At 43.0% G+C, this 12,851-nt stretch overlaps 1 protein-coding gene across 1 annotated transcript; it reads left to right on the top strand.

Annotated features, from left to right (window-relative positions):
- The first annotated feature begins 333 nt into the window (after positions 1-333).
- CHAC2 (ChaC cation transport regulator homolog 2) lies at positions 334-7,438 on the top strand. The gene is made up of 3 exons (XM_019613459.2): positions 334-426; positions 4,873-4,908; positions 6,955-7,438. Exons 1-3 carry the CDS (start codon positions 334-336, stop codon positions 7,336-7,338), a joined length of 513 nt encoding a protein of 170 aa, XP_019469004.1. The 3' UTR covers positions 7,339-7,438.
- Positions 7,439-12,851: the final 5,413 nt, after the last annotated feature.

The raw sequence follows: 12,851 nt of genomic DNA, 5'->3' as shown, positions 1-12,851 counted from the left end.
GCCGGCCGAAACGCCGCTCTGGGGCGGCCCTGAGGGCACTGGCTGCGCTCTGCACCCGGGACTTGTCTGCTGGTGGCTTGGCAGGGCACCTGATGCTGCATCCTGCCGCTGTGAGGCACCGAGGACGGATACCTCCGGTGTAGTTCTCTGCGGCAAGATGCGCTTTTTAACGCTCAGAGTTTTAATTTTCTCCTTCGTTCTGCTACTGCTTGGTGTGGTTAAGGCACTGGAATGGGAATAACACCGCTGCGCTGCGGCCCTCCCCATACACGGGCTAAAGAGCTCAGCAGACACTAAAGGGACAATAGGTGACAGAAGCGCCCAGCAGGTTAGATGAATGCCTTTGATGTGGCACGGCTGCGTTATTTACAGCTGCAGATGCTGCTCACGGTTGAGTCATCAGAAATGCGAACGCATCATAAATGTGTAGGATCCGACACTCGGTACGGCGCTAACAACTCACCAGCATTCAGTGCTGCCTTAAATCATGTGGAACAGCTTTTCCTCAGGCTGCCAAAGCAGCCCTCAAACCTGCACCCTGCTAACACTGCTCTGAAGCCGGGCTGGAGTCAGTGAGGGCACCCCTAGCAAAGGCAGAAGGATTCTTCTTATAAAGAAAGCACAGTGCTATGTGTAGCTTGGAAGGAATTTCACGTAGTCCTAACCAGCACTAATTCCTACCTCTGGCAGAAGGTGACTTTCACAGTGCTTTTAGGTACAAGCACACCGAGTGTTTCCCTGCTGCTCTCTGAGCTGGGAGGACACGGCACGTGCTGTGATGCTGGCTGTACAGCTGAGTGCCTTCTTAGCAGGAGCCACCAGCCATCCTTTTCCAAACTCTGCTCATGTGTGTTGCAAAAATTCTATTCCCCTCTTGCATCTCGACGGACCAAAGAAATCAAACCAAAAGCATTCCAGAGTTGTTCAGGTGAGGCCTAAGAGTGTCATCTGCAAGCCTTCAGTAATTAGGATGCTGGGCTTTAAAACAAGTTTTTAAAAAATCAGTAGAGAAAGTCCCTTTCTTTGGACTTCAGAAAGTTATAAATCCCTCACAGGCCGGTGGTCCTCTCTTTCTGTACTGCACTATCTTCTGTTGGGCTAACTGAAATTCTGGGGAATAGCCAGATTGCATTTGTGTGGATTCTGGAAGTCTTGCAGAATGGCTGTGCCAACTCACTACCAGCCAGTACATCCTTTGTTCCAGTTAGCTCCACTGTTTGCATTTGTGCCCCAGTGCAGGTCATGCCCAGAACCATCATCTGCAGCCATAAACAGCCTTAAAGCAAACAAAAGCCCTACAGGGGCTCATGCACTGCTCTATTTCTATTTAGGAATAGTCTGTTATTATTTATGCTTATTGATAAATGCGTTTTATTTTTGTTGATGGAAATGCTTAGCGTTAACAAAACATCCTTAGCACCAACAAGTTAATGCCTTCTGGAATTACTCAGTCCACAAGTTGTTGCTGCTAATTCCAAGGCAAAGAGCTCCCTCACTGTATGCTGAGGAAATGCACCACAATTATCAAGGCCTGATGATCTCTGCTATAAACCATTAAAACCTCTAACATCAGGAGCGATGTCTCTTGTGGGTGAGCTATTGGAGAAATTGGTCCTTCAGTACTAAAGCATTTTAAAGAGCAGTGAAATAGTAGCCAGCAAGTTAAAAATGCTCTCCTGAAATCACAAGTTGCTACAACATTCCACGGTCAGCACAGCAACAACATACAGAGCACTTTGACATACAATGGCTGCAAGCTTTTAGTGCAGAACTCAGTTGGCCCTGTACTCATACACTGAACTGCTCGGCTGATAACTAATTAACCATCTTCTTAACAGCACAAAGTGATGTTTTCATCATCTTGTCATTGGCTCAGAAAGACCTGAATAACAGTAAGCCCAAGTGCTTGCATAAGTGGCAAATTCAAACTAGTCCTAGTCCAAACTTCAGAAAAAATGGCAGCAAAAGTGCAGTCCTACACAATTCACACTAAACTCCTCAGACTAAAACCTAAGGGATCAATAAACATCTATTTTAATAGAACATAACCAAAGCATATCTTGGTACTTTCCCTCCTAAAAGTACATTTCTGAGTTTCCTAAACCTCTTCTAGTAAGGCTGGCTTTGTAACTTAGATTTACTGGGTTTGGTCACCCGTTGACTTCCCACTGTTTCCAAATCCTTCTTGAAGCATGAATCCTCATAGTCACTGTTCAACTGCAAAGGAGAAAATACATTAAAAACATCAGCATTTAAAACTTCTTCCAGTAACTAAGCACATAGCTTGGGCTATGATAGTAATCCAGCTCCTTCTGCAAAATAACCAGTTTTCCATACTCACAAACTGTATTTTTAGCCTCCAGTGTTTGAGAGAATCTCTTCCAACAATACCAGACTAACCTGCCATTCCTCAGGCTACCTTAAAAATGCTGAATTCTTCTTAGTACTGCGGTTCTGTAAGATAGGTTCCAAGGCTCACTTACTAAGAGCTCCTCAACAAACTTAAAATTCAGGGCATAATCTCACCCAGATGCATTAATTTGAACAGTTTTAACTTTTGGCAGCTCTCTGAAGAGCCCCAGACGTGGACACTGTGTCTACATTTGCATCTAGTCCTGCTCTGTACAAGAACAAAGAGCTGTGTTCAGTGCAGCGCCGAGTTAGGACTGCAAGTTTGGTTCTGCCCATTGCCCTGTGTTCTTCATTCTTCTGCAAGCCACAGGAACAGCACTGAAATGCAAACACATTCAAGGGCTGAACCATTGTTACTACAGCATGGTTTGACCAAACTAACAGCTTGCAGCAGCCAGAAGGGCAGTTGGATGGCTTCTCCTTACAGGCCCCTTCTCCCAGCTCCTGCCCACCTGCTGTGGTTGCCCAGTGCCCAGACAGTCAGGCAGTCTCAGTGTTGGAGACTCTGTACCTAACCTTTGGATGTGCTGGGGAAGAAAAAACCCTAAGGAAATGTGATGACATAATCGATGGATTATCTTAACTGCCTGCTCCCCACTATTAACCCCAAGGGACTCCTACGTGTTCTCTCTGATGTGGGGTTACCAAGTTTATAAAAAATGAGTGATTCAGCTTAAGGTGAATTCGTTTTAAGGTAATGAAGGGCTTTTAGCTTGTTAAACACAAAGTGGAGAAAAAAGGTAATCAAACTAAAACCTTTTCTAAGGTAACGTTTCCTTTTTATCCCATCTTATTTTCGTACTCACATGCCAAAATGAATCGATTCTTCTATTAGTAAACATTTGGTATCTTCAGGATCTGAGCACTTTCATGTACCATTCAAAATAATCTCGTGTAGCATGGAAGACCTTACTTCTGTTTGCCCTGTTAATTTCATAGGACTCATTGGCTAGACCTGAGGAACTGCAAAACTGAAGAAGTTCCTCCAAGATACCTGACTTAGGAGACCATTCAAGTTCATAGTACTTCTTGGGCACAGCAGAAATAGTTTTCATTTATGTTATATAACTCATCATTTACAGATGTATTATTTTCTTTACTTAGCTTGCAGAGGTAATACTTGTGGTTCCACAATGCTGTTTGGTTTAGGTAGTTCCCCACAAACCAGTCAATGTAACAAGCAATCAGCTTGTTAAGCCTAAAATATTTAGCAAAATATTTGATCATCACAAGTTTCCATCTGTGAGAGACAGCCCAGCATGACTTCACTGCTATTACCCACATGAGATCTGCTCAGATATACTCTACAGACAGACAGTCAATGGTATATTTAGCCTAACTCAAGGTGAACCCTTCAGCACTATTATTAGTGCAGCATGTTAACTAGCTTCTCTTGAGGTTAAAGCTGAACGACAGCAAAACAGCCCCAGGTGATTTATTGATTGAGACTATTCTCAAATGGCCTAGGTGAACAGGTAGCTGTGCCAACTTTTCCCCCAAAATAAACAGCCGTTAAGATGATGAAACAGCTTACACTGAATAAATAGTATCTACAGTTGATGGAAGATGGCTCTGCAAAAACTAAATTTTGTGTTTTCCTTCTTAGGAAAAGAATTTCTGTTCTTCTGAGGACTCGGTGTAGGAGAATATCAGCTCTGTTACTGTGTGAAAGAGACAGAGATGAGTACAGACTGAGCAAAGAGAACTAAGCACGGACACGTCAGTGAAGCTATGAGAGAGGAGTTGTAAAAAGACTGAAATGATAGAGTACCCAAGGGCAAAAGTTAGCTACGACTCAGTGAAAGGCCTGCATCCACGCACACCGAGTTCTGATCATCTGCCTAACACCCAAGGAAACAAACTTCTATCCTAGACTACAATTGAATGAACCAGTATCTCTGCTTTCCCTTGTGTAACCAGACACTAAACTGATGCTAAAAACAGCAATTTTACACTACTGATGTAGTTCCTCATAGGGTTTTATGCTTTAAGTTGTTATTTTAAACTTTATTGAGGAGTTGGTCTCTGTGATCCTTGTGGGTCCCTTCGAGCTTGGGATATTGTGCGATTCCACAGGTTACACAGAAAAAGTCAGCTAGCTGTAACTTTCCAAAAACATCTAATTTGCGGGGTGCTTTTAAACTCAGGAGTTGCCATAGTGTGTAGTTAACATTTTCTAAGATTGTTAGTGCAATCCAAGGCAGCAGTGGTAGCATCTCGCTTTGTTTAGCCACGCTAGATTTCCCCATTACATCATTTGCTGTACCTGGTATAAACTTCCTGTAGAGAAGCAGGTTCACCTCATCGCTGCTCCAGAGAAAACACGCTGTGCTCCTGATGAGGAGCAGCGTGACAGAGGATGGGATACTCTGGATAATTCCGCACCAATGAATTATTGTCACCAGTCATTTACAGTAAAAGCTGCTGACTGAACTAACAAGGATTTTCATTTAATTTTAGCCTGGAAGAGTTGTGACTCTGGTTGAAGACCCTGAGGTACAGTACTCCTGTTCTGTCTCTATAGTATAGAGACTGTCCTATTGTGTTCCCAGCCTGTGTAGTAAGTCTCTATTAATTTTTGCTTCTCTACAAGCCAATAATTGAGTTATCTTTACTGAAATGAAGCGTTTTCTCAAAATGACTTGAGAGTTACGCTCTTCATTACTTCAAATAAATCCATCAGTCTAAACTAAGCAACTGAAAGCAGTTTGGGTCTATTATTATAAAGGTGTACTTTAAAGTATTTTCCTAAGTAGTCACTTCAGCTCTCCTGCTATATAGTGCAGGTTAGTTTACTTTCAGTGCATGTATGATGCTGAAGATGCACTGATATCAGACATCAGATGTTGTGTGAGAGCCATCATCTCAGCCTCCCAAAATAAAAACTGAAACAAATTAAGATTACGTCACAGTGATTAAAAAGATTCACTTGCTTTAATTTTTGCTACATGGATAAACTGTTTAAGGAATGAAATGCCACAACAGTGTGTTTAGTTTTTACCTAATCCTGTAAAATTAGCTCAGAGATAGAGGTAAGTTTAGCAGTAATTGTAAACTTGGACTGTTTTTGCAGTTAGCAAAACCAGCAAAATGCAGTGCACTGTCCCTCATTGTGATTTTCTGTACCTTTCTAGTAAGGGTTTTTTTCACATTACAGCACTGCTGGGTACCATTATGTTACAGACTCCTATATAAACAAAGAATGGTTATGTTTGTTGTCACTCCATTTCTATTGTTAAGCAAACTTACTCGTTGTCATAGAAACTTTTTTCCCCTTAGCAAACCAGTTTTGTTTGGATGGGCTTTTTTCCCCTTTTCTCCAGAATCTGGCACGGCTCACACAAACGTCAAGTGATATGAGTGGGCTGTACTTCACTCTTAGCAACTCATTCTTACAGTTTCACAAGGTCATCTCACTCTGAGCCTCCCTTCACAGACCACAGCCATTACTCCACTGCACACACACCCAAACGTTGGTGGCAGTGGTGCTTTCTTTGGCAGTGCCAGCCCCCAGCTCCATGCCAGCTGTGTGTCCTGCAGCAGTTGCACTGTGCTATCTGGAAACATCTAGCTCACAGTTACTTTAATTTGCTCTATCCAAATCTCTGTGCCAGTTAAAAGGAAACACTGTACTCCTTGTCAGATTTCTGGCTTTTAATTTCCCATTATCTGAAATAGGATTTACCTCCAGTGAAAGCAAAATGAATGAAGTAGTGATGCTTGCATGTATACATGAATGTAATGGAAAACAAACTACAATCACTTTCCTGTGTGCATCAAACCGACAAAACCGAAACAGAGACAGCAAACTCAGATCTCACTCATTTGCCCATCTAAAACTTTCCAGGAATATAACTCACCACAGTTAATATGTTCTCACAGATTTTACCCACAGTGAAGAAGAAATATAGAGACTTACAGAGGTGGTGATGAAATTCATCCTAGCAGTGTTTGCTGAGGAGCTACACCTAATTGTGCAAACTCAAGGTTCAGCTCAGCTTTTTCTTCCTGGGCTCAGTGTCAGCGTGGCAGCATTAGTGCTCTCATGCTGCCAGATCTGTGACAGAAGGGACAGCCTACTCTTAAAAGTGAAACCGGAAACACAGACAGGACTTGATCAAAATTACTTGGAATTTGGCCCTGTTTACAATTTTAATTGTCACTGCACTATTTTTGTGAGGTCGGGAAGATACTTGATATCCTTTCTGTCAGCTCTCTAATAGACAGCGTTCAGAAGCTCATGAAGGCTATCTATTATTTCAGATTTAGCTGCAACAAGAAATTGTTCCATAAGAAAAGCCTCAGCATCAGGAAGAAGGTAGAGGACTGATGTGCATAATTACTTTTTTGACTGAAGATTTCCTAAATAGAACAGCCTTCTTGATTTAAGTCTCCAAGAACAGTGTGAGAAATAGCTATAAAAAGACTGAAAATGGAAGAAAAAAATTTCAAACGTTTTGCCAAAATAAAGCAGAAATAGATTCATTTCCGAGTACGCTTTTAAACCCTGCTTGGATTTTCTTTTCCTATGTCCTCCCACAGGGCTGTGTGTGGGGCGTTGCTTACAGACTGCCAGCTGGACAAGAATGCGAAGTCAAGGCGTACCTGGACTTCAGAGAGAAGGGAGGCTACAGGACTACAACGGTTGTTTTCTACCCAAAGGACTCGTCAGTCAAACCCTTTGATGTACTGCTGTACATCGGCACTCGCGATAACCCCAACTACCTCGGCCCTGCGCCTCTGCAGGAGATTGCTGAGCAGATCATTGGCGCCGTCGGACCCAGCGGAAGAAACACGGAATACCTGTTTGAACTCGCTAATTCTATGAGAAATCTTGTACCAGAAGATGTAGACGAGCATCTCTTCTCCTTAGAGAAACTAGTAAAGGAACTCCTGGAAAAAGAACAAAACCTAAACTGCCTATAGAAGAACTTCTTTCATTGCTTCATCTTCAGAGGAATGGTTTCGTTGCACAGTGGGTATATGACTTGGAGGCATATTGCTCTGTACTATGCTATCTTATTTATTTAATATTGCATTCAAAAGAGTAGTTAGTCATTAAAACGTACTGTTTTAAAAAACATTCTTTTGGGAATCTATAGAAAGGGCAGCAGGGGAAGAGTTTTAGGTTTGAATTTGGTATATTGGTCTTTTACCCAAGGATTACATCTTTCTTTATAAAAATCACCAGGGAACCACTTAAGCCTCTCCGTTACTTCAGGTTTAAAAAAAATCTTCACAATATTTTTCTGATCAAAATCTGCATTCACTTACAACTCCCGAGTCATTGACGTGATGGTTCTTTCCAATTCAAGACCACCAGCGTGGAGCTCAGTGCAGCAAAAGAGAGAGATGTGAAGTACTTGTTGTAAATCGCATAGTAAATGTGTGGTGGAACACTTCCATCAGTGTTCAACTTCACGGAAATTAAGTTATTCCACTGCATCAGTGACCTCATCCCATAGATCCTAGCTTGTCCTTAGGCACAGAGGATAAAGTGTTTCAGTGGTAGGAAAATAGTCTTTGCCCTTGGCCCATTATGTCATGCCCCTGAAAAGCACAGCACGGGGTACTCTGACATCAACAAGCCATACTGTATCAGTGCCTTATTTTATTTTTCAACGTTAATATCAAGAATAATTCTAAATTATTGAAACCAGCTAAGAGTATGACTTGAGCCACAGTGCAGCAAGAACGCTCAGAAACTCAGCTCTGATATCTGCCTTTAGATACTGGTGCAATTCCATGTCTTAAAAATTCACCAGTCTCTGAGGATACAGCTTAAGTCAACAATTTTCAAGCAGCATTTCAGGGATTTGAAACAAAAGGCCATTAAGAAAGGAACCCCCTTTTCAGCCAACAGACACACATTGTATGGGCTGCCAGTCAGCCAAGGTTGGAAAGCCCCCAGCTGAGGCCAGTAGCCTTACTTTATGCAAAACAGAGGTAAATGGAGCTTCCGTCCCCACGATGACTTGTCTCGCTTCTCAAACTCTTAACTTATTTTTGTGACTTTTATCAAAACGTATTTTTGTGTGTTAACAAAATACCACGTAGCATCAGGTCTTTTCATACAGGGAATGTATATGTTTAGTAGTAGTTCAGAAGTCTATATATTTTGCATCGGTACTTGCAAAAAACATCTGTTTCTACTATACAAGTTGTGCATTTTCTTTCTTTGCATTGTCCTGTTTTATATTCGTAATTTCTCAAAAATGCTAAGGTTATCAGAATAACAAGCTGCTGTTATTTCTCTTGGCCACCTACAAGTCAAAAAGAGCATTTGAAAAAGGCACCTAGACAAGCAGACTGTAGGATATTACATTTCAAACCTAAATTCTAGATAATTAGACCATGTGAGATATGTAGCCAAGAAAGCTGTATTTTTTAAATACAGATTACAAATTCAGTGTGCTTCTGGCATCTCTCACGCGTTACACTCATTGGTGGGAAAAAAAAAGCAGATTGCTTTTTAGAATCTGCTGTTTAATGGTTGAATGCTGCCATTTTAAAAGGACATAATAGGGTTTCACTTGATGGACGACTCTAACCTGCAGAAGCAAACCTTCTGATCGTATCAGTATTAGAATCGTACGTAGCGAGGCCCCATTCTTCCATTAGTACTTGAGTTACTTGCAAACTCCTATGGGGGTCTTGATTCTCCACTGCACTGTGCTGGTTTAGGATTGATACAACTGAGTGGAAAAGCAACCCTGACTAATGCACCTGTAGGGCAGGACAGAAGGGTGGTCAGGACATCCAGGTGTCTGTCCATACTGGCAGTCATTCAGATGCCTGACAAGGTAAGGACACCAACACCTGAGTGACTTTGCACACCAAAGACTGACAGTGACAGCCAACACCCACATCAGCACCGATGAACACATGCCGTTAACACATGCATTTATTCCCTTTGACTTAAAGAACAAGTCTTAAGTGTTAGGGGATACTCAGCTGTTACTAAAAACGTTGGGTATGATTTATTTCACGAATACATAAGCGTTCCTCCTTCAGCAAAACAAAACCCACTTCTTTTCTTGTGCTTGCCTCGGATACAGACAAGCTGTAGTAAAGTTAAAACACGTGGAATGGCATGTCCACTTGATGCATTTTGTAGTTCTTTCCTCCAAAGCTTATCTGTTCCTCAAAACAGGGCAAGGGATGCTCACGCTCGCTAACGATCCAAAAACAATGGTGATGATTCTCTCTTTGAAACTATATTTAAGTACTGTGTTGGGGCATTGTGCTTATGTATGGCTCTACACTTTGTATCTTTAATTATATTCAGGACATTGTTGGTTCATTTGCTTTCCAGATTCATAAAATTTGCAATAATATCTGTAATGATACATTCCAGTTTGTGCATACAACTTCAGTACAATAAAATGCATCACCTTTATTAATGGTGTTGGAGATAGAAACTTCCAATAATGTTATATTTAAGAGGTATCCAGTAATAGGATGGACACCACTGTGTATCTTAATAGCATCTGGTTAAGAAATGCTGTTAGCTATAATGATGAAAAATGATGTGCACGAGCTAGCTACCATTATGCAGTAATAAATGATGCCAACATAAGCAATTAATTAAAGCACTGGAAGCACATCCAAGCCACCCTCCCGACAGCTTCAGTCACCAGCACAAGCTTGGTATGCTTTCAGATCTGTTACCCACCACAGAATTAATACACGCTTTCTGTATGCCACAGGCTTATTTTTCTTCCCTCCTTGATAGAACCAAATCTAAATTAGTGACACAAGGATAAGAGATGTCTGTTAGGGCTTAATATACAAACGCACATGCAGTAAGCCATCTCTAAACTGTTTCCTGCAGTCCAAAGGTTTCAGCTGAACGCCAAGCTGCTGGTGTGCAGGGGGATGCTGGCTGTCCACACAAGCAGGCAGCAGCACAGCAAACCACCAGCATGGCACAGTATCCTGAATTTCTGTTGTGCAAGGATATGATTTGTGTAAGGTCAGAGAGAGACTGTTTCTCAGGTATTTACGCTTCTCTAGCAGTCTTCTGCAGAAGCTTGACTTCACCCGTACCCTCATTTCAGTCGCCAGCTACAGCAGCTCTTACTATTCCAGCTTCATTCTTTCAGTATTTTTATGCTATGAACATTTCCTTGCTCCTCTGTCTTTTTCTTCAGGTAACTTTCCTTCACTTCTTCCTCTCCTTTATCTCAACTATCTTCCCCACATCCTTCTGGTCTTTTACAGCCTTTGTCTTCTCTCCTGGCACCGTGCTCACATTGTACATGCATTTTAACTGGATTAATTAATTCCCAGCCAAACTTTAGCACATGGTTAACAGGAAAAAAAATTATGCTTAAATACGTGCTTAAATAAATAGAATACAGTAGCACAGTTCAAAAGTATTTGCTAGATCTGTGACCGCTCTTTAGTACAGACGTAGCTATCTCACCTACATTATTTCCATCTAGAAATTGTTCTTCCTATCAGGGCAAAAGTTAACCAAGGGCATACAAACCATTTACTTAAGCAATTTGGGTTAACTCAGCTCAGTTTACTAGTGTACACACAGACGTACATACATCCATCATGCTGTTGGCAAGTATGATAAGAATGGCCTGGAACAAACCACCAGAAATCAACCCATTTGCACAGCCCACACAGCAGTCAGAGCTTTCTTTTTGCATCACCCCCTTCCTAGTGTGTTCACACTCCTCACACCTATGTGAGCCGCCTATGGGTCAATCCTCTCATTAAACGTTTAAGAATTTATTAAGAATTGCTATATGCTACCAACACATTCCCATCATCCCCACATTATGTCCCTTCCCCATCTGCAAGGCAGATGGCACACTGCCCCACATTTCTCCTTCCTCCAGCATCTCCCATTTTGGCCCAATCATGTTTCTGGAGATAAAAGCAAGCACTTGCCTCATTATATTTGCCTGGACATTAAATAGGGTAATTTCTTTGATCTTCCAAGCCTATCCTTTGTAATAGAAGCCTTGTTGGCTCTACTCTAAAGACTTGGGGGAAAAAAGAAACAAGGATTCTGTGACACAACCCAGCCAGCAGTTACACTGGTGCTCCCATGGAACGCTTTGCTGATGGGAGCAATGCACAGCAACCAGTAGTTATGGCACTAACAAAAGGTGCACAGTGCCCCATGCAAAAGGTTTGCTGTGCTGTACCCGAAGCTTTAAGCCTTCTAGTACAAGGCCCAATGCTTCAGTAGATTTCTGCAGATACTTGAGTGGAACTATCAGGTAACTGTTGGGTTCCAAGGGATGGAACACCTCCCTGTGAGGACAGGCTGAGAGAGCTGGACTGTGCAGCATGGAGAAGGGAAGACTGGGGGAGACCTGAGAGCGACCTTCAGTATCTGAAAGGGCTGTAAGAAGGAAGGGAACAGAGTCTTTAGATGGATTTGTGTGACAGGACAAGGAGAAATGGTTTATAACTAAAAGAGGGGAGATTTAGACTGGATATAAGGAAGAAGTTTTTGACAATAAGGCACTGGCACAGGTTGCCCAGAGTGGTGGTGAGTGTTCCATCCTTGGAGACACTCAAGATCAGGCTGGATGAGGCTCTGAGCACTGATGGAGCTGTGGCTGTCCCTGTTCTGTGCAGGGGAGTTGGACCAGATGATCTTTAAGAGTTCCTTCCAACTTAAATGATTCTAGTATGAGTAACAGTGAGGTGTAAATAAATGGCAATGGGTCTTTGCCCACACCAAAACAATGAAGAAATTCTTGTAAGAGAAAGATATGAACTGCAGCCATTCCACGCTTAATTATAATCTTGTACTAAATGTCTGCTTTCCAGTTTCCAGACTTATTCTATGTGTACAGCAGTGCTGACTGGTCTGTCACGACAGACCAGGATGGCTCCTTTCTGGGACCTGGATGAGAGGAGCTGCAGCAGAAGCGGAGGTGCTGAGAATCATAGAATCATGAAAGTGGAGAAGACCTCTGAGATCACTCAGTGCAACCCCAGCCCACTGTGCCCACTGCCCACGTCCCTCAGTGCCACATCCCCACGGCTCTGGGACACCTCCAGGTGACCCCACCACTCCCTGGGCAGCAGTGGCAGTGCAGAATCACTTCTGGAGAAGGAATCGTTCCTAACAGCCAACCCGAACCTCCCCCTGGCACAACGTGAGGCCATCCCCTCTCGTCCTACGGCCGTTCCCTGGGAGCAGAGGCCGACCCCGCCTCACACAGCCTCCTTTCAGGTCGTTGCAGAGAACCACGAGGTCTCCCCTGAGCCTCCTCCAGACCCAGCAGCCCCGGTTCCCTCAGCCGCTCCCCATCACACTGGTGCTCCAGACCCCTCACAGCCCCGCTGCCCTTCTCTGGACACGCTGCAGGCCCTCAGTGTCTTTCTTGCAGCGAGGGCCCAGCACTGAGCGCAGCACTCGAGGTGCGGCCTCACCAGTGCCGGTGCGGAGGGACGCTCACCTC

Source organism: Meleagris gallopavo, chromosome 2, assembly GCF_000146605.3.
Source record: "Meleagris gallopavo isolate NT-WF06-2002-E0010 breed Aviagen turkey brand Nicholas breeding stock chromosome 2, Turkey_5.1, whole genome shotgun sequence".
In the NCBI taxonomy this organism is placed as follows: Eukaryota; Metazoa; Chordata; class Aves; order Galliformes; family Phasianidae; genus Meleagris; species Meleagris gallopavo.
This window is presented reverse-complemented; position numbering and strand designations above follow the sequence as displayed.

Bases quoted from the DNA above. Each gene is read 5' to 3' on its own strand.
- CHAC2 (XM_019613459.2), top strand. From the start codon at position 334: ATGAATGCCTTTGATGTGGCACGGCTGCGTTATTTACAGCTGCAGATG. The intron at 427-4,872 runs GTAGGATCCGAC...ATTTAATTTTAG, and splicing joins TGCGAACGCATCATAAATGT to CCTGGAAGAGTTGTGACTCT. The intron at 4,909-6,954 runs GTACAGTACTCC...GTCCTCCCACAG, and splicing joins CTCTGGTTGAAGACCCTGAG to GGCTGTGTGTGGGGCGTTGC.